We start from the raw sequence: 21,413 nt of genomic DNA, 5'->3' as shown, positions 1-21,413 counted from the left end.
TAAACTGAGTCTCAGCAGTTTATTTATTTTTGGTTATGTTAGTACAGACCAAAGTCCCACTTTGAGAGATACTCCATTGTTGGATATGGCTAACCTTGCAGTATATTGACCTAACGTCAAAGACTGGGTCAGCAGAGCACATGTTCTGGAAGATCCTACTAACCTGGAAAGGCTTTGAGTGATATACTGACCTAGTGACATACAATTGACAAGAGAGCTAACTTCAAGGGCTTCTTTCCAGAAGGTCAACTGCCAAATGATACTGTTGGAAGGCCTCAGCAGCTAATGACATTGTCCACTAGGGAGTGAAAGGCTTGCTTTGTGTTAGGAGAAAGAGAACCCACATCAGTGAAATCAGAGGTCTTTTAAATTAATGAAGAAAGATAGTGATGGCTTCTCTAAAAGTGAGGCTCAGGGAAAATTGGATTTTTCATTAGCCCAGATCAGAGGCTGAAATGAAGATCTCTACCATAAAGCACGTAGGATATATGATGACTGGATTTTTGTTTTTAATTCCAGAGGACCAGGAATCTGTGAGTTCACAAAAGGAAAAGCAATATTTTTGTGATTTTCAAAACCAGGACTTACCTGAATTATTATTATCAGGAAAAAGAAGAGAAGCTTCCTCTACATATGGTCAACAAGGCTCTTCCTTAAGGAGCTCACGTCACCAAGATTCATGGTCTTTAGCTCCAGAAGTCTACAGCATCAAGGAATCCAAGTCAAACAAGAGAGACTTGTACCACAAAACTGAGGGATCGCCTTCCTTCCAGAAAGTTCCCACCAGGCAGAGCATCTGCCCCTGCCCTGACTGCAGTAAAGGCTTCTGCCTAAAGAGCCATTTGGGGAAACACCAAAGAGGCCACTCCAGAGACCAGTTGTGCCAGTGCCCAAAGGGCAAGAAGACATTCAGGCAGTGGCACCAGGGCATCCGTGGCTGGCAAAGGCACTTGCCATGGAATGAGAGCAATGAAAAGGACTTCTGCCTAAAGAATCCCCCGGAGGCAGGAGAGAGCCCGGACAGAGAGGAGGGAGCATGTGTCCCAGATCTTACCCAGCTCATGGAACACACCAGATGGCACAAGGGCAGGAAGCACATTTCCTGCCCCAAGGGCAGCAGGAGCTTCCCCAGGAAGGGCCTCCGGAAGGCCCACCAGCACCTACATAGCAGGGAGAAGCCCTTCTTCTGCCTAGAGTGTGGCAAGGGCTTCACTCAGAAATCTAAGCTCATCGAACACAGGAGAGTGCACAGTGGGGAGAGGCCCTTCCCATGCCCAGAGTGTGGCAAGAGCTTCCGCCTGAAGGGGCATCTGCTCAGGCACCAGCGCCTGCACACGGGGGACAGGCCCTTCCAGTGCCCTGAATGTGACATCAGCTTCCGCCTGAAAGGGCAGCTCCTCAGCCACCAGCGCCTACACACGGGGGACAGGCCCTTCCAGTGCCCCGAGTGTGACACCAGTTTCCGTCTGAAGGCCGTTCTGAAAGCCCACCAGCGCACACACAGTGGGGAATGGCCTTTCTCTTGCAGTGAATGTGGCAAAGGCTTCACTAGACAGTTCCACCTCACAGAGCACCTCAGAATGCACACAGGGGAGAAGCCCTTTCAGTGCCCCCAGTGTGACAAGAGCTTCCGCCTGAAGGGCACTCTCAAGGTCCACCAGCGTGTGCACAGCAGGGAGCGGCCCTTCTCTTGTGGGGAATGTGGCAAAGGCTTCACTCACCAATATAAACTGACTGAGCACTTCAGAGTACACAGCGGCGAGAAACCCTTTCAGTGCCCTGAGTGTGGCAAGAGCTTCCGCTTGAAGAGTGGCCTGAATTACCACCAGCGCTTACACCATAAGGAGAGACCATTCTCCTGCAGTGAATGTGGGAAGGGCTTCATTCACAAGTCTAGACTCACTACCCACATCAGAGTGCACACCAGGGAGAAGCCTCATAATGACCTGAAGGACTCTGCTAAAGAAGCAAAGCCATGCCAGCTCTTTAGGCTAATAGAGGAAGACTGGAGCTCATAGATCCTGGGATGCGAGGACCTTAGAAATCACTTATCCACAATCTGCTCATTTTACAACTAAGATGGCATCTTGCCCGAATGTCACATAGCTAGTAAGTAGCAGAGGCAGAACTAGAACCCAGATCTCTTGATTCCTGCTATAGCCAGGCAAGCTGCCCTCATAGTAGACAGACAAGTTTGATGGGGAGGAATTAGGAAAAGGCTCAGTCCCTTCATGAGCAAAGATGTTGATCAGAAGACTCGAAGAGTCTGCCTTCCACAAACCTCACATTAACAGTCATACTTAAGTGCTAAAAGTTTGGGCCCACCAAAAGCAGCCAGGTGGAGCAGTAGATAGAGCCCTGGGCCTGGAGTCAGGAGGACCTGAGTTCAAATCTGGCTTCAAACATTAGTTATGTGACCCTGGACAAGTCATTTTAACCTCTGTGCCTCAGTTTCATCACCTGTAAAATGAGGATGGTAAGAGCACCTCCTGCTAGGGTCCTTGTGAGGATCAAATGAGATAATATTTCTAAAGGGTTTAGCACAGTGCCTGGCATATCTTAAACATTATCTAAATGCTCATTCCCTCCTCTTCCCAGCCTCATTCTTCCTGTAGTACCATCTGAAGACTTGAGATATTGACCCTCAGATACTGAGGACCAATCAGAGCCTGAGTGAAGAAGAGGGACAGACCCATAGATATGGAATGGAAGACTTTCCCCTGCCATTCCCAAGTTAAAAAGGTTGGGGTGACCCAGCAGAATGTGGTCCTGATTTCATTGCTTAATCCTTTGAGAGTATGCAGCCACAAGCACAGTTGGTAAGTCTGTTTCCTTAATGTAGTTTGTCAACATCAGCAATTATAAATGGAGTCACTCTAGAATCTGAGCAGCTCTGCATAGTGAGCAGTGAAGACTGAACTGACCTAGTATTTATTCACTCTGCAGTTTCACCGGACAGGAGCACTGCCACTGACTGGGATCCCAAATCTGCCAAACCCCTGTTGAGGGCAATGTTCATAAAACCTGAAAAGGCCCTGATCACTCCTGGTCAGGTTGGGGGATGGAGAAGGGGATCAGAGCCTTAGTAACAATTGTCGATTAGTAAAAAATTAGCAAAAGGTTGCTTCCCAACGGTCAGGTCCCAGGTGCAGTTAGTGTGACTTCATAGTGGACCCATCAGTCGCCTTGTGTTAGTTACACGGAGGGCCTTGAAAGAGCCAGGACTCAGAAGACACACTTTCCATCAAGGAGGAAAACTGCTTGAAACTGAAACTGGTCTGACTTCTGGTCCTGCTGACCTTTTCTGTTTAGTGTGACCCTGCCTACTGAGTGTCTCCTCTGTACAGAGGCAACTGTGTATGCTGCACCTATAGCTCCCACTCTAGTCAGAGGGATGTGGCGTCCTGAAGTGCCACTTAAACCTTTCCCAGCTCTTTCTAGAAAGGCATTCAGCAGGAATTAATTGCACCATGGTTAGGCTGGGAGATCTATATACTTTCTCACCAGACAGAGCTCCTTGCTCTGCAGTAGCACAGTTTTCCCTCTTGGACCTGAAGGGCCATTGACAGCCCAGTCACTCTGCCATTTGCCTCCAGCCCCAGAGAAGCAGAGGCTCATTGATGGTAGATTATGGAAACCGGTTTGGAAGAATGTGGCATTCAGCAGTTTCCCTTCTTGTTTTGGAGTGTGCTTTTAAAATTCCATTCTTTATAAAAAAAAAAATCTTTACAACAATATTTCTATCTTTACAGCATTTAGTAATTTGATAAAATCAGCTTGACAGTAGCACAAAACGAAAGACCTGTTCCTTCTACTTCTAGTTTTAATCATTAGCCTTAAGGTTTGCCAAGCACTTGATTATCACAACAGCCTGCAAAGGAGATGGCATTATTAGTCATATTTAACAGATGAGAAAACTGAGGATTGGTGTACTTAAATAACTTGACCAGAGTCACTGTCAGTAAGTGGCAGTGTCTGAACTCTTCATGTGGACTAACTGGCACTGCCCTTGGCAGAGAGGGTAGGGAAACTTCCCTGTCAACAGGCTCACCAGGTTAGGCCCAGTCTCTGCTGCTCAAAACTAGCTTAGTCCCAGATCAGGGGGTGATTTAAAGCTGCTCATAAAAGGCTTTCCACATGCAACATACTGTACAAGGGAAGGTAGCCACCAATACAGACATAAAGAGATATGCCCAGGTACACCTCACTGTGTCTGACAGACTTGTGTTCTCTCTCAAAATGGTTGGATCTTGTGAGCTTACTCAGAAGTCGGCAAGGTTGGAATTGTTCTCCTTGGAAAAACTTCCTATATGACTTAAAAGGTCCCTCTCCTTTATTTAGTTGGCCATAGAAGTCCTTCAAAGAGAAATGGTCCTGTACCCAGTGTTGTCTTTCTATTAGATGTCAGTAATCTGAGTAAAAGATTACCACTAAAGTGTCCCCCAGAATGATACCAATGTACTCTGTGATTTGGACTCAAGTCTGCCAGAAACAATTTTATTGAATCTACATTTAAATAACTTCTAGATTGGATAGAGAGATGTTCAAATTGTCATAGTCTCACATGCCTTCCAAAATGACTGTCCCAACAGTTTCAAATAACATTTATAGGAATCTTGAATAAGGAAAAGATCACAATATGTTAAAATACAGTTTGGGGTTAACATTCTTGGACTTGGGGTCAGGAAGACCCAAGTTCAAATAAGGCCTTAGACACAGTAGCTGTGTGACACTGGGCAAGTCACTTAACCTCTTCCTTAGTTTCCTCATCTGTAAAATGGGAATGATAGCATTTACCTCCAAAGGTTGAAGTGAGGATAATATGGCATGCTGTTTGCAATCATTAAAGCTATTTAAATACTAAAGTTATTATGATTTCAGAACTGAGTTCCTTCCAGGACTATTCTAAAGAGAGATAGATTGGAAAGAGTTCCTGTCATCAACATCTTAACCCTTAATTTCAAATTACAATAAAAACTATGCTTTGGTCAGTCAAAGCACTAATAACTCCAGGTGAGTGATACGGCAATATTTTATCTAGATGAGATCGATTTGGTCATTACTCTTCCATTTCAAAGGAAGGCCCCAGCCTTTGTTCTTCATATTTTTCCTAAAGGGAAAAGTCTGGAAGGGATTTTAGGTTGGGAAATAGTGTTAATAAGTCTAGAGAAACTAAAAAGGTGTTTTTTTTAATATGCTTCCAAACCTCCATAACTTGCTCAGAACACAGTAAAAGTCAGCTTACCTTTAGATCTGGAAACAAAGCCCATTTTAAGAGTACACATAACAAACCAGGTTTACAAAGAATCTGAAGCTCCAAAGGGTGAACACTAAGGCATATTCACCCTGAAGCAATGAGGCTGAGGAATTGGAGAATGGATAAAGTCACTGAGCAGCCAGGCAGGCACAACCAGAAAACAGCAAGTTCTGTCCACACAGCTCATTCCCTATGCAGATCTGTGAGCCAGATAAGGTTCCAACCGCCCAAAATTTCATTCACGCTTCAGGATTCAGTGCCAGTAACTTGCTGCCAGCTCCCACCAGTGGCATGAATCTGCCCTCCATACTCTCACTTTCTAGCTAAGAATAAACTACATTTCTTAGCTGCCTGGGGCAGCAATATGGGATTTCATACAACAAAGAAAGCAAAAAGTACCCAAGCCCAAGTCCAATTATAATTTTTTTTAATTACCATCTGGGACCTTCCCCAGGGACAGTCAGTCCCTTCTGACTTACACTGCTACCCTAAAGTTAAGACCTACATTCCTCCACCAGATGAGAAAAAAAAAACTTGGGGTTTCTAGAAATTCAAGCAACATAACCCTCAAGTGAACCCCTGTTCCCCCAGGAATCTATGTGTAATCTTTCCAAATTGAGGGTGCTATGTTGTATTAGTTATATGGAGTCCCCCTCCCCCAAAATGGAGCTAGATCTCGGGTTGTTAGAAGAGTTGGACATCACTTACAGGTATCAGTGAAAAAGCAAAGTCTAGGTTTGCTGTCACACTTTGCGACTGTGCTTTGAGGCTTCCATAGCCCTCTTCATGATCCAAGTGCAGAGCTTGGGCCAAGAAATCCTTGCTATTCTGAATAGCCCCAAGAAATCCCTGAAAACAACTGAAGGGCCAGGGACAAAGCTGACAAACTGGCAGCAGTCGCCCTGGAGGGCAGCAGCAAAGCCTTAAGTTCCTTTGACATATACAAGATAAATCTGTACAGTCCAAGATCTAGCAGGGCACAGCCTCTGATTGGATAGAGCAATCCACAGCATCCTTGAATAGATGCACTGCAGCTTGAGAATTATCTTTTGTACAATCGGCCAAATAGTTGATAACTTGTTACAGCTGTAGAAAGGAAACGAATCAAGAGCCCATATAACGAACACACAAACAAGAATTCACCTCAGGAGTAGATGTAGAAAACAAGACTGAAGGAAAAGATTGGAGTCAAGATCAGCTTTGAATGCCCTGCTAAACAATTTCAACTTTAGCCTTTTGGCTGTTGTGAACCATTGAATATTTTTGAGCAAGAGAATAAGTTATGTGATCAAAGTAAAATGTTAGATATCAACCAAATGTTTGTTGAGCGAATGATGCTTTGCATTTGTATAGTATTCCATAAACTACTTTAACACGCATCTTTTTTTTGATTTCTGAAGGCAACCCTGTGAAACAGTTAAGCCAGCTTAAGTTATTAGCTCCTCTTATGACAGATGAAGAAACTGAGGGTCAGAGACTGACTTGTCCAAAGACATATGACTAGTAGAGGCATCAAAATTAAAACTCAAAGATTCTAACTCTTAGTCCAGTGTTCTTTTCACCTAACACTGAACGAAGGCAAGTATTAAAAGGGACTAAGGTTTCTGGCCTGATTGGGAATGATAATAACTGGCATTTATTTAGCACTTTAAGATTGGCAAAGCACTTTACATACATAATCTCATTGGATCTCCCCAGTATCTCCAACAGGCAAGTACTACACATACCATCTACATTTTATAAATGGAAACCAAGGCTCCAAGAGGTTGTCACTTGCCTATAATCACTCAGCTAGTGTTAGAATCAGGATTTGATTGTAGGTCTTCCTAACTTCCATTCCAGCACACTGTCAAATACTGTATACTACTTTTAAAAATATGGAGAAATCTAGAAGAATTTGAAGGAAAAGTTGATTTGATTAATTGGAGCTAACAGAGCATCCAAGTGAAGATAATCTATCAGGCATTTAGAGATGGGGGAGCCGAAATTCAGATCAGATACTGGACTGGATATGTAGACTCTTGAGTCATCTGCAGAGAAGCAACAGTGGGAGATTTAAGAGAGCAGAGGGCTAACATCCTTTTTAACAGGTAGAAGGATAAATTGGAGCCAGTAATGGAGATAAGAAGTAGTGGGTCTAAATGTATAACCAGGACCCTGTCCTGTCATAGCAGGAAAGGGAGGACAAAGTCTCCAAGAGCCAGTGGTCCATAGTCAGCCAATAAACATGTATTAAGCACTTGACTATGTGCCAGGCACTGTGCTAAGCATTAGGGATACAAAGAAAGGCAAAAGACAGCCCCTACCCTCAAAAAGTTCTTAGTTTATTATGGGAAGACAACATTCAACTATATACAACTATGTACAAATAGGCTATATGCAGTATAAGTGGGATATTATCAGCAGAGGGAAGGCAATAGAATTAAGAGAGACTAAGAAAGCCTTCCCATAGAACATAGGATTTTAGTTGGGACTTGAAGCAAGCCAGAGAAGTCAAGGAGGCAGAGATGAAGTAGAGCATACCAGGCATGAGTAACAGCCAGTGAAAAACTCCCATTTCTTGTTCAAGGAATAGAACAGAGGCCAGTGTCACGACTGCAGAGTGCAGTAACTTGGGATGGTGGTGTTAACTGTGTAAGTCGTAAAAAGACTGGAAAGTTGAGGAATAGGGATGCAGACTGTGAAGGGCTTTGGACACCAAAGAGACAATTTTATATTTCATCCTAAAGGTGATAGGATGCCACCGGAGTTTATTGAGTAGGGGGATGACATGGCCAGACCTTCACTTTAGGGAGATCTGGCAGCTAGAGTAGAAGATGTACTGGTATGGGAAGAGACTTGGTGGTAGACTGACTCACCAGCACCCTATTGCAATAATCTATCTGTGGAGCGATGTACCTGGATAGTAGCAATATCAAAAGAGAGAAGGGGTTTATTGAAAGACAGTAGAAAGATAAAAGACAGACCTTAGCAACAAATGGAATATAGGGGTGAGAGAGAATGAGATGTTGAAGATAACACCTAGATTGTGAGCCTAGGTGATTGGAAAGATAGTAGTAGGGGCCGTAAAAGGGAAGTTTAAAAGAGGGGAGGGTTTGGGGGGAAAGATGATGAGTTCCGTTTGGGACTTTTGAGTTTTATATGTCTACAGGACATATATGATAGGCAGTTAGAGATGGGAGACAAGGTCAGCAGAGAGGTTAGGGCTAGATAAGTAGACTCCAGAATCATCAGCTTAGAGATGATAATTGAATCCATTGAAGCTGAAGAGGCCAGCAAATTAAATAAAAGAGGGAGAAGAGAAAAAGGCTGAGGTCAAGGAACTGTGAGACGCTAACTAAAAGTTAGCTGGTGTGAGCTGACGAAGATCCAGTAAGAGACTGTTCAGACAGGTAGGAAGAGAACCAAGAGACTGCGTGACTTAGAAAAGAGTATCAAGAAGAGGCTGATGGACAGCATCAAAGGCTTCAGAGAGTTGAAGAATGATGTGGGGTGAGAAAAATTCATTAGTTTTGCAATTAAGAAGAGACCATTATTAACTGTGGGGAGGGGAGCATCGGTTGAATGATGTCAGACGCTGAATTGCAGAGAATTAAGGAAAGAGTAAGAGGAAAGGACTTGTCCGATGCTGCAAGGAAGAAAGAATGCATTCGACTTCTTTGGCCAAGTCCTCAGGCAAGCTCCATACCAGCCTGCCTTACAGCCTGCCCACAGCGTCCAGAAAAGGTGAAAGGGCCAGATTGGGCAGCAGGGGTGCCAATCTCCGGGAGGTGGGAGGGCGGTTCTAGGGTCCTGTAGGCGGGGCGGGGCGGGGCGGGGTGGTCCTGGACCAGAAGCGTCCCAGCCACCTTTGCTCCTCCAATCTGTAGGAGCCGCTGTCTTCCGGGAAGCTACAGGAAACAACCCAGGAGTAGCCCCGAGGAAGCCCGGAGCTGGGTATAGGGATCCCCTGAGCTGGGTACGGGGACCCAGGAGCGGGCAGGGGCAGGCTCGGCCTCCCGCGGCGCGGAGCACAACCTGGGCTACCTGGTTCCCGGCTCCAGGCGCGGCAGCCACCCTCGCTTCCCGGGGGCCACGGCCGAGGGAGCGCTGCACTTCCCGAAGAGGGTGGCAGGGAAGAAAGCGGCTCGACCATGGCCGAGACCGCTCCTGCTCAGGTAAGAGCCTCTCTGAGGGAGCGCCTCGGGGTCATCAAGGAGAACCCATACGGGGGGGGGGGGCGTGGAAAGAGCACGCGCGGGCTGCACCCACCTCCTCAGCCTCCCAGCCGCGGACCTCCCGCGTGTACTCGGGGGGCTGGGACGTCCCTTCAGATCTTAGTTGTGAGCCTGTGCCTCCGGCGCGAGACGGAGGGAGGGTGATGGGATAACTGGTTCTGGGGGTGCCTTTGGTGCTCGTGGCCCAGCCCCTCTCCTCCCCCCCTCCTCCAGGCTCCAGAGTGGGACGTGAGCGAGCCTTTCCGGGGCCTTCAGCCAGACGCCCCCTTCCAGGCCTCGGAGCTGTGGCCCGTGGTGGCGGCAATGCAGACGGTGGAGAGGACCATCTGTTCCCATGCCAGCCGGCTCATGACCCTGGAGGGGCGCACAGGGGCCGTGGAGAAGAAGGTCATCGACTGTGAGAAGACGGCGGTGGAGTTTGGGAACCAGCTGGACAGCAAATGGGCCACGCTGGAGACGGTGCTACAGGAGTACGGGCTGCTCCAGAGGAGGCTGGAGAACATGGAGAACCTGCTGAAGAACCGCAACTTCTGGATCCTGCGGCTCCCGCCGGGCTGCCGAGGCGAAGTGCCCAAGGTAAGCCTCCCCTGGTGCGCCGCGGGCCACTCTGATGGACGCGTCTGGGCTTCTCACCGCGGCCACCTCTCCTTAGCGCCGCCCCTCACCCCCAACACCTGCCTCCTCAAAACCCACAGACGTCCTGGGCCACCCAGATCGGGCCGTCTGTTCCGTCCAAATCGTGGTGTCTTTCAGACTCCTTTTCCTTTGCATGATTGTGGTCCTCATCTGAATATATGTGTGTGTACAGACGTTCCCTGGGTTCCCCTTCTCTCTGCATCATAGGTGAGGCAGTTAGGTAGCTCTGTGAATAGAGCCCTGGACCTGGAGTTAGGAAGATCTGAATTCAAATCCCCTTTCGATCTGCCTCAGTTAACTCACCTGCAAAATGGAAGTTAGCACCTCCGAGGGCTGTGGCGAAGATAAAATGTTTGTAAAGAGTTTTTCAAACCTCGGAGCACTAGAAAAATGCAAGCTGTTATTATTACTTATAATATGCCTTACATGTTTCTATGAATTTCTCACCTTCCTCATTCCTTACAGCATTATGTTCATATGCCACTCTGCTAGTCCCCAGTCAGCAGGCACCCACCCCCACACTTTGTTTCAGTCGTTTTTGTTTTGTTTGTTGTTTTACCAGCACAAGTGCTGCTATGAATAAGCTGGCATATATGTGGCATTTCTTGCTGTCTTCATTTCATCATCTGTCAAATGAGGGGGTTGGAGGCAGTGGCCTCTAAGCTGCATCTCATTTTCCCTCTGCTAATTGGATGGGTGTTGTTTTTCATATTTCTCTTATTGGCGATTTGGAGAATTGATACCAAACTTGTAGAAGAAATATTTGATACAAATATGTATTTTCAAAAGATTGTTTCTTGACAAGAGACATAACAGTCTTATTCCCTTAATAAAGAAATTCTCTCTAGAGTGATCTAGATCCCAGGAGAAAACCACATTGAACAGCTATTGCTCTGTGTCAGTTCTGTAAATGAGACAGCCAGCACACTAGTGCTTAATAATTGTTCATTGAATGAGTTCATTTCTTGAAGAACTCACTTTTTAATGGAGAAGGCTGTGTACTCTTGACAAGGACCTAATAGAGAATTATACAGAGCTACTGGAAACTAACTTGGCTATTAGTCATCTTAACCAAATGGTTAGGAGAATCTGAGGAGAATGAAGTGATTGGATCCAAATGGGAATAGTAAAGGAAGGCATTGCAGAGGAGGCAAGCTGAAGTGGAGTAGAGGTTTTTCATCTTTTTGGCATCATAGACTCCTCCAAATGATGTTTTTAAATGCATTAAATGAAAGGATTATATAGGATTGCCAAGAAAATCAATTATATTGAAATAGTTATCCAGGGGCAGCTAGGTGGTGCAGTGGATAGAGCACCAGCCCTGGAATCAGAAGGACCTCAGTTCAAATCCGGCCTCAGATGCTTGACACTTACTAGCTGTGTGACCCTGGGCAAGTCACAACCTTCATAGCCCAGCAAAAAAAAAAAAAAAAGAAAGAAATAGTTATCCAAATAATTTATGAAACAAATTCACGGCCCTCTTGAACTTTATCCAGAGGCCCCTTGGGGGTCCATGAACCCCAAGTTAAGAACCACCTAAGTCCAGGGATATAGACTGGTGGACAGCTATGTGGAAAGTAGGAGTTTTAGGTGGAAGAAGGTAGGAATAGCATGAACAGGGCAGATGGGCCGTGGATGATGGCTCTTTCCCCAAAGATAACATGTGGGGTATTTGTTTGTGATTTCAGGTCCCGGTGACATTTGATGACGTGGCTGTCTATTTCTCAGAGAAGGAGTGGGGGAACCTGGACAAGTGGCAGAAAGAGCTTTACAAGCACGTGATGACAGGCAACTATGAGATGCTTGTCTCCTTGGGTAAGGGTTTCCTATTTAATCGTTTGTTAGAAGACTGTAGAGGCAATGTGGTGTGGTGTACAGAGCACCAACCTTGGAGTCAGGAAGGCCTGAACTCAAATACTGTCCCCAACAGCTCCTAGTAGTTTGACTTGGGACAAGTCATTTAAACACACGCTTCGTGTTTATTGTCTATTTGAAAATAAAGTCATGGATACAAGAGTCACAGGAATTTACCATTAAAGGCAACAAGGAACCTACAAAGTGCAACAGTATAAATAAAGAAGTAGTGTGGGGTGGTAGGGAGTGGGCCAGGAAGACCTAGCTTTAAGTTCTGTCTCTGAAACATACTTGTTATTTGACCCTGGGGTCTGCATCGAGTTGTGTACTTACTTACTTTGTTAAACATTTCCCAATTATATTTCATGTGGTTTGCTACTCGAGTGCCCCATGTTGCCCAGCCAGTTCTACAACCTCTGTCTAGGGAGCTCTCTAAGACCAGAGTCGCAGAAGAGGCAATGAATGACCTGCTTGGTTGGGGATATTCTCTCCAGGAGCTCCCTAATCGATGCAGCAATTCATCAAGGTCCATCCCTGTCCTATGGCCAACATTGAGGAAATGAATGGGGGGCTCTCTTGGAGGGATATGTTGAATGAATGAGAGGAAGGAAAAGGGCCAAGAACTGAAATTGGGGATTTCCCAGGGAAAGGGAAGGGGGAACAAGAGCCAGGTGGAAGCAAGAAAGTGAAGTGGTGACACCTGAAGCCAGAAGAGGCCTCTCAAAGCTGGAAAGTTACCTGGATGAATGCCTCCTTCCCCTCCTCCACCTCTAACTTCTGTCCCAGTACTGTCCTCCCTCTCAGCCTAGAAGCCCCTGCAGCCTCCACAGCAGGGCCCCGGAGAAGGGACACTGGCTCTGGCAGACCCTTCCCTGCTGTCTGGAGAAGCTTCCAGGACTGGCCTTTCCTGGCCCGGGCACAGACTCTTGTCCAAAGAACGACCTACCCAAGTTTAATTAGTCTCTACAGGCTTATCACCAGGATGATGATGGTGGTGGTGGTGGTGGTGGTGGTAACGGTAACAATGATAATAATAGCTAGCATTGCTGTAATGCTCTAAGGTTTGCAAAACACTTTATATCTATTAACACATTTGTTCCTCATAACAACTCTATAAAGTAGGTGCTATTATTATCATCCCCTTTTATACATGAGGAACCTGAAGCATAGTGTCTGAGGCAGATTTGAACCCAGGTCTTCCTGGTTTTTAAGTCCTGCACTGTGTCCATTATACTGCCTAGTTGTCCTGCAGAAGACTGGCCACCACTTGAATATTATTTTTTGGCTAAAACAACATGCAAAACCTCCTGCTAAGAAGTAGAGGAGTTGCAGTCTGCATTGGTAAAGGAAGTACCCATATCAAGATGGCAGATCTTCTGAAGTTAAAATGAAATCCTTCTTTATATCATGAGTAGTAAAAACACTTAAATTGCCTTCCAATTGGCACGGGCTCAATGACAAAGAGACTGTAGGACTATCACATCGTAAGGAAAGGTAGTGATGCTTAGCAACATATTCCCAGCCCTTTGAGATAACATCTTGGCCCAGCTGTCTATAGCCATGAGTATTACCCATTCCTTGGGCATTTCTTATAAGATGTCAGAAATTAAAACAGGAAAGCACTTGGTAATGGCATCCTTCACAGCATGACAGAAACTGAGTTACTACCTTGTGACATGAATGGTAACATGGCCTCTCTCTCTTCCTACATCAAACAGACTATGCTCTTTCCAAACCTGAATTTTTGACCCGAATTGAACAAGGGGAAGAACCATGTATCCGGAATCAGTTGGACTCAGAAGAGACAGAAATAGCAGCAAACCTTGACCCTGGTGAGTCTTACTGCTCTGAACTTTCAAGGCCAAAGCTTCACTTAATGATGCAGAAAACTCTGGGTTTGGGGGCTGATTTTTCCATTCTCTTCAGGAACTCTTGTCATTGATGTGCTGCTTTTATAATCCCTAATACCTTCTCAGCTGACTCAGCTTTGAGATTTTTTTCCTTTCCTCTCCAACTTCCTGCTCTCCATTGTGAGATCTGTAATGGAGTGGTCACTGGCTGCCAGAAACATCGAATATGATCTCCCTTCCCAGGGACAGGGCCTCCAATTTCTACTAATGATGTCCAACCATGTATTAAGCAAGAAGAGCAAGGGCCCAGGGATCAAGAAGACATAGAGGGAAGTGTCCCTATCACAGAACTGAACAAAGGTGAGTATCAAAAATTGAGCTTCTCTAGATCTCAAGGGGAAAGCTGGGCATATACAGGTGGCTTCTGTTAACAGTGGTCTGATATCTCAAGATTCAGGAGACCTGACTCACTTGGTTCTGAGAGCTGGTTTTTCATCTCTTCCCTGAGGACCCCCCCACACCACCCCCCAGAAGCTCTTCCATCCATCCTAGAGCAGCGACCGTCTCATCCTTTTTGTATCTCCAGCACTCGACACAGCATTTGGCACATAGTACGCCATTAATAAATGCTTCTTTTCATTCATTCATTCATCACATGGTAAGCGTGGTGCTGTGGGTGTGGACTCAGCAGTCTGACAGTTTTGCATCTTAACTCTGAGGTGCTTTCACTTGGTGCCACACAAGTCAGTTCAGCTCTGTGAGCCCAGCTTCCTTTCCTGTAAGCTGGATATAGTGATGCCCGCTCTGCTCCTTCACTGGGCTGTGGTGAGGAAAGGACAGAGGAGCTTGGGAACAGTCTTTTCCCTGATGGCTGCTCAAATGTCTCCTCATTGTGGCTTGACCAGCTTCTAAGGGAGGCCTGGGGGACTCAGTGCTCTTATTATTCCCAGCTCTTAAGTGTTGGAAACAGAAATTATTTTCATAATGATAGTATCCTAAGGGTAAAAAGAACCTATGCTGGTTACGGGGTGTACATGTGGGTATAATGAGGATGCTGCTGACTCTTTGTCACTAGGACACAGGTCCTGAGGTGTTCCTTAAGCTCTGGGGTTTCTAGCACATTGTGATCCCGAGCACCTGCAAGGTCTTTAACCGGAACCCAGGACCACCCCACCTGGGGATGACTTGATTGCAATAGTTAATGTGCAGAGGATGAGATCCACTGAGAATAGAACTAGTATGGCAGCAAACTTTTATCAGAGGCTTCCTATGTGCCATGCACTGTGCTAAGCACTGGGGAAACTGAGAAAAGCTAAACCTGCTCCCAGCCTCAAGGCACTTTGGTTCTAATGAGGAAGACAACCTACAAACAGTTAAGTACATACAAGATAAAGTACAGCGTCCATAGGAAGTAATCTCAGGAAGACATTGGCACTGATGCCAAGAGACCAGGGAGGAGAGCCTGGAAGGGCCTGCAGGAGGTGGGATTTGATCTAAGTTTTGAAGGCAGCCACAACATAGGGAAAGAGGGGCAGCTTCCTTCCAAAGTGTCCCAAGCATGGGGGGAAAGGGGGGTCTGTGAAAAGGCCCCAAGGAGATCAGAAATGTCATGTTCAAGAAGCAGCAAGAAGTCAGGGCTGCTGCATCACTAGGATGTGAAGGGAAGAAAGTGCAGGAAGAATGAAAAAGCAGAAAAGGCCAGGCTGGGAAGGGCTTTACGTGCCAAGCAGGATGTCATTTACTTGTGGGAGTGATCAGGAACCACCAGATGGCAGGTGAGCGGAGGCAGGGGCCGGGTGGGCTGCACCAGACATCCTGGGCTTTACAAAAATCACCTTGGCAGCTACAGCAACAAAAAGAATTTAGGGTGCGGAGCAGAAAGAACTACAGGCGGCTTTTGGGCACAAAGTATGAATAGATCCAAAATGTATGAATAACAGTGCTATAAATGGTGCTGAGAGGAGGGGGAGGATGTGAGGAAAGGAGTAATGGTCTCATCTCAATAGGACACAACCACCACATCAGTGCTGTTCAAATTGTACTCCTTCAGACCTGTTTGAGCACTTAGGTCTCCGTTGCCCTCCCCTTAGGCAGACAGATCACATGGTTCAAGTAGCCCTGAGTAGGTCTTCTCCTGGGCTATGTCCATATATAAGGGAGGATTGAAGGAATGTCCCTGTGTCACCACCCTATTAGCTAAGAACTCAAAGAATAAATGTGGAAATTAGGGTTAAGAATACTGCCTTCCAATTAGCTCGCTTTCATGCTTCGATTTTAACCCTTAAGTAATCAGCCAATGATGAACAAGGGGAGAGTCCATCTTGCATTAGGGACTAGGGATAAAAGGGGCCTGTGAACCCCTATGTTGCACTTGCTGGCTGTAACCCTTACTTGCAAGTGCCCATTCTCGAGAGAATGAAAATAAAAGAGCCTTTGACACTTTGCTGCTGAGTTCCAGAGGATTATTGAGCAGGGGTCATTTTCCTCTCAGAGGAGATCTTGTCTTTGTATTGACATCAGGGTGATCAAGTCCCCCTAATCCTGGCATGTCCTCTGGCTCCTCTTCTGGCATTAGAATACTAATCCCTCTCTTTGCCCAGTTAGAATGTGAGCCTCTTGAAGGCTGGTCCTTATCAATGCTTTTTGACGACTGGAACTCAGTGCAGCAACTCTTGGGCTCTTAACTCTGGACTATATACATCCATAGGCATCAAAATTGGCCCCAAAAGAAGTGATGGAATCTCCCCTGCCTGGGAGTAACTGGTGCTTAAGTGGTTTGGTGAACTTTGCAACCAAAAAGAAAATTTTAAAAAGGCACAAACTGAGCCCAGCAACACCTTCCTGTGCATGCTTGCCTTGCTAATAAAGGTACCAGGCCTAAAATTAACAGTGGAATGACCTTTTCTGATCAGTCACCTGATAGGAATGAGTCAACAAAGTTAATAAGCCCCTGCTCTACCCCAGGTATTGGGGTTACAAAGACAAAAACCAGCCTGGCTCTGGCTGCTTTCCAAGAGCTTACATTCTATCCAGGGAACAAGATCATTTAAATTGGGAGGGGCTCTTACAGCTGGACAATAGGATGGGCTTTCTGTAGTGGGGAGCACCTGAGCACCTGTGAAGGAAGTCAGTGATTTGGAGAGTCAGCGTAGAGGAGAGAGTACATTCCAGTCATGGAGGCAGAAGCAGGAAAGCCCAAATTGGACTGTTGTGTTTGAGGAACAGACAGTGGCTGCCTCAGCTGAACTGCAAAGCAAGTCTTGAAGTAGCTAACATTTACAGAGAGCTTTTTTAAGGTTTGCAAATACATCAAATGAGATACATCATCTCATTTTATCCTCACAACAACCCTATAAGGTAGGTATTGTGATTACTATTATCTCTGTTTTACAAATGGGGAAACTGAGACTCAGAGGTTAAGTGACTTGCTCAAGATTATTCACTTAGTAACTCTCTGAGGCAGAATTTAGACCCCTGTCTTCAGATGCCATGTAAGGTACTCTAAGAACTATACCACACTGCCTCCTCTGACTGGAGATAGGTTGTAAAGAGCTTGAACTTCTTTTCTAGAGAAATCTGTTTTATTCTAGAAGCAACAAAGCTCTTTGAGCAAGGGAATAACATAAGTTAGCAAATTAACCTCTCTGTGCCTCAGTTTCCTATGTAGACTGTTCCCGTATCACTGTATTAATGATTAATTTGGACACAGGCTAATTCACTTACAGTCACAAAATCACAGAAAATGAGTGATGGCGCACTGACAGGTATTTTAAAAACCCACCTGCTCAGCCTACTTTACAGGGTTGTTGTGAAGATCAGAATAGATGGTTGATAACTAGAAAGCCCTAAAGAAGAGAAAGAGAAGACGCCCTCACCCCCACTCCTTTGGCAGAGGTGGGAGGTCCACAATTAGGGTACCTTGCATATGTTTTCAGGCTTTATCTGTGTTGATCCTCTTTTGCTTATTTTTTTTCCTTCATATTTTTCTTTCTTTAGTTTAAAAATATTTGTTAGGGGATGGTTTGGGGAGGGGGGAAGGGATGGGAAACAAAGAATTTCTGGGGATGTAAAAAAGAACATTAACAAAAACTCATTTAAAAAAAAAAAAAGAAAACCATCAGGCCTTGAGTGAGAACGGCCTCTGTTAGGGCTGTGCTCCTGCTGATCCAGGTAAATGACATCTGTGTGCTTTCTCCTGTTTCAGAGGCTGATTGGGCCCTGAGGCCAGTGAAGGAGCTGCATCCTCTGGCAGCGGAGGAGAGTCCAGAGCTCCCTGCGCCACTGTCCAGAGTAGCCAGAGCGCTTCTCCCTGCCCCTGAGTGCAGCTCCAGCCCTACCCTCCCAGTGGGCTTCCAGCCACAACAGCCCCTCCTCCTGAGCCCAGGCCCAGAGCAGGCCCTACAGTCAGGCCCTGTGCGGCCTCAGCTGGCCACCTGGTGGCCCTGTCCAGCCAGAGAGCAGCCCTATACGTGTGCCGAGTGTGGTAAGAACTTCCGGCTCCGAGAGAACTTGACAAAGCATCAAAGGAGCCACAGGCAGGAGCTGCTCTCCCAGCCCATGGAAGCACAGAGGAGCAGCCGGCCACAGGGCCCTGGGGCAGCTCTGCCATGGGAGCCCTCTCAGGCCAAGAACTCCCGACAGAGGGCGTCTCTTCTGCCCCGGACACGACTGCATGCCTATGCCGAACGGGGAAAGCGATGTCCGGGGAGGCGGGGCCTGGGCAGACACCCCCAGGGTCACCCCCCACCCCAGCCCTACCAGTGCCCCGAGTGTGACAAGAGTTTTGTGTGTTACTCCTGGCTCAAACGGCACCGTACCCTTCACACAGGTGAGCGACCCTTCCAGTGTCCTGAGTGCGAGAAGTGCTATAGCCGGAAAGAATACCTCCTGAACCACCAGCGGCTGCACACAGGGGAAAAACCCTTCCATTGTGCTCAGTGTGGCCACAGCTTTATGCTGAAAAGGAGTTTCATCAGACACCAACAAAGACATATGAGGAAAACGGAGAAGCCTCCAGGCTGCCCACCAGACTTCCTGGGCCATCTGTCAGCCCTGACCAAGGAGAGTTCCACATGGAGCCCTCCAGGCAGGAATGGCTGGTTGGGGCCGCCTCTTTCAAGGCCCCAGGTGGAGGAACTGCTCTACCCATGGACGGGAGCTGGGGACCAAGATCCTCCACCAGCACAGCAGAGCACACAAAGAACAGCTCTGTGTCCTTTGTGGACTTCCCCAGCCTCCAAGTCCAGCCCCCAAACCACATTTCCAGTAGTGAAAACAGAGATGTGGCTATAGGCAGACTAAAGCCAACAAGACTTGTGTGCAGAGAATGGGGCAGGTAGGTGGCATAGAGGGAGGAATGCTGGACTTAGAGGCAGGAAGACCTGAGTTCAAATCCTGCCTCAGACACACAGTAGCTGTGTGACTCTGGGCAAGTCACTGAACCTCTCTCAGCCTCGGTTTCCTCAGCGCTGTATAAATTTTAGCTATTATTCTCACCTGGGCTGAGAATCGTGGAGGACGGTGAGTATGTTTGCTCTATCTGGTTTCCTTTTTCATTTTCTGGGCTGTAGCTTGACAGAATGACAAAAGGCAATAAACACCCTTTGGGGCCTGTTTCTTCAACAGTAAAATGAGCTTGGATTCCATTATCTTTTATGTCTCCTCCAGACCCCTGGTCAGTGTTCTCATATCATCAAGTCTTTTTCATCTTAGCAGTTGGGAGAGGGGTAAGGAGATGTCTTTCCTTTAAGTGTGTGATGAAGGAAAATTAATTGCAATGAGAAGCTTCAAGTTAGTCTTGAGTCATTGTCCTGCTTCCCTCCCTGCTTTCCAGCACCACAGATGTCAGCCCTTGTTTGAGTGGTCAGGGTCCCTCCCAGGTGGCGTCTGGTCAAGGAGGGAGCCAGGGGCAGGCCTCTACAAAGCAATTCAAGGAAGAAAGAAGGAAAGGATGGCCAGGGCTGAGGGAAAGCCAAGGGAATTGTAGTGAGTCAAGTGCTTTGTGTATCTTCTGTGATTCAGAATAAACCAGTGGCTAAGGGCTCTTCACCCCCTTCCTGGTTCCCTGTTAGCAGCATTGGGCTCTCAAGGTTCACAGACTTAGAGCTGGAAGGAACCTGAGGCCATTGAGTTCACCTCATTTTACAGTCGAGGAAACTGAGGCCCAGGAAGGGTAACTGACTTGTCCGAGGGACCCAAACCTAGGGCCTCTGACTCTAGAATCAACCTTTCTTTTTCCATTGCACCACAGGGCCTCCCTGGGATTTGCGCACCACTTCATATCCATCATCATTTGTTCCTCACAACAACCCTGTCAGGGAGGTGCCATTATTAGGATTATTTACAATTTTCCCTATGAAGTCTGAGGAAAAAAGACAGAGAGGAAAAGGAAAATAAGAGGGTCAAGTCTCCATCCATCCAGGATGGAGCCCTTTGCCAAAAAGCTCTTTGCTTGTTTCAAATAAAAGCAGAAGAGAGGAAACCTGGCCACAAGTCACGGGGTGGGAGCAGCAGTGGAAAGAGAAGCAGGCAGGTTAGTTGTTTCCAATAAAAAGAAAAGAGTGGCCTGGTGCCCGGGAGTAACTAAGCAGAATCCCTGCAGGATCTTCACCAGCATCAGTCCTCATCCACCATGACAGTGTTGTACCCATCTCTTACCAATGTCAACATGGCAGAGTCCAAAAAGATTTTGACAGGCGAGAGCAGTGGTCTCTAAAGTAGGGGCCAGGGTTTCATGCCAAGGGAGCAGTGGCCTAACCCAAATGGATGTGTAATCATCCATACAATGGGAAGATAGATCCACCCCACCCACCCATGAATAGCCAGTGGGGTTTATCGTCAACACCTGGCCTTGTCCCCTAAACACTCCCACTCCAATCCCTCAAATCCATTAGCTTCCACCTCTTCCCCTCTGAGCCCAGCATCAGCCCTTCAGCATTGGTATAACCTAAGCACACCATTCCACAAGGGCAGACTTCATTTTTGCCCTTCAAAATTTCCACTTGGACATGATAATTAGCTTATATTTGGTTAAAGAAGGAGGCTGAGGGGCAGCTAGGTGGTGAAGTGGATAGAGCACCAGCCCTGGATTCAGGAGGACCTGAGTTCAAATCCGGCCTCAGACACTTAACACACTTACTAGCTGTGTGACTCTGGGCAAGTCACTTAACCCCAATTGCCTCACTAAAAAAAAAAAAAATTAAAAATAAAGGAGGCTGTGTGTTCTTAGGAATACGTCTTCATAGGATCACAGATTTAGAGCTAAAAGGAACCTTATAAGCCATCAAGTCCAAGCTCATTTTACAGATGAGGGAACTGAGTAGTAAGTCAAATGTCTTGCCCAAGGTCAGTACAAAAGAGAAGTAAAGCAAAGAAATTTCATAATAAGGGGATAGAGTTGCTGTTATAGTGAATGATTACACTTTGGATTCTGTAGTTGTAGGCTACAAAAGCGAAATTATAAATCTGATTATGATGCTATTTTGGGCTTTGTCACAGCAAGCCAGAAAGGGATTGAGTAGCTGAGATATAACTGATATGTTTCTCATCTGAGCAAGTTGAACAAAATGAACTGAGCAAACAGCATAAAAAGTGAACTCA

The 21,413-nt window shown here is 46.5% G+C and overlaps 1 protein-coding gene across 6 annotated transcripts in view; it reads left to right on the top strand.

The window, feature by feature from the left end:
- LOC122729228 (zinc finger protein 398-like) overlaps window positions 1-20,909 on the top strand; it is a 29,719-nt gene extending 8,810 nt beyond the window's left edge. Inside the window, exons 1-8 of one of the 6 annotated variants that reach the window (XM_043967994.1) lie at window positions 2,029-2,819; window positions 6,658-8,983; window positions 9,127-9,414; window positions 9,688-10,050; window positions 11,799-11,925; window positions 13,683-13,796; window positions 14,058-14,174; window positions 18,019-20,909. In XM_043967994.1, coding sequence (XP_043823929.1) covers window positions 9,391-9,414; window positions 9,688-10,050; window positions 11,799-11,925; window positions 13,683-13,796; window positions 14,058-14,174; window positions 18,019-19,106 — 1,833 coding nt within the window. In that variant the 5' untranslated portion in view covers window positions 2,029-2,819; window positions 6,658-8,983; window positions 9,127-9,390 and the 3' untranslated portion in view covers window positions 19,107-20,909. Of the gene's footprint in view, window positions 1-519; window positions 8,984-9,126; window positions 9,415-9,687; window positions 10,051-11,798; window positions 11,926-13,682; window positions 13,797-14,057; window positions 14,175-18,018 lie in introns of those variants that run through there. The other 5 variants (XM_043967977.1, XM_043967986.1, XM_043967969.1 and 2 more) reach the window with 5 other exon arrangements.
- Window positions 20,910-21,413: the final 504 nt, after the last annotated feature.

This window comes from Dromiciops gliroides, chromosome 1, assembly GCF_019393635.1.
Source record: "Dromiciops gliroides isolate mDroGli1 chromosome 1, mDroGli1.pri, whole genome shotgun sequence".
NCBI lineage: Eukaryota > Metazoa > Chordata > Mammalia > Microbiotheria > Microbiotheriidae > Dromiciops > Dromiciops gliroides.
Note: the sequence above shows the minus strand (reverse complement) of the source record. Positions and strands in the feature narration are given on the sequence as shown.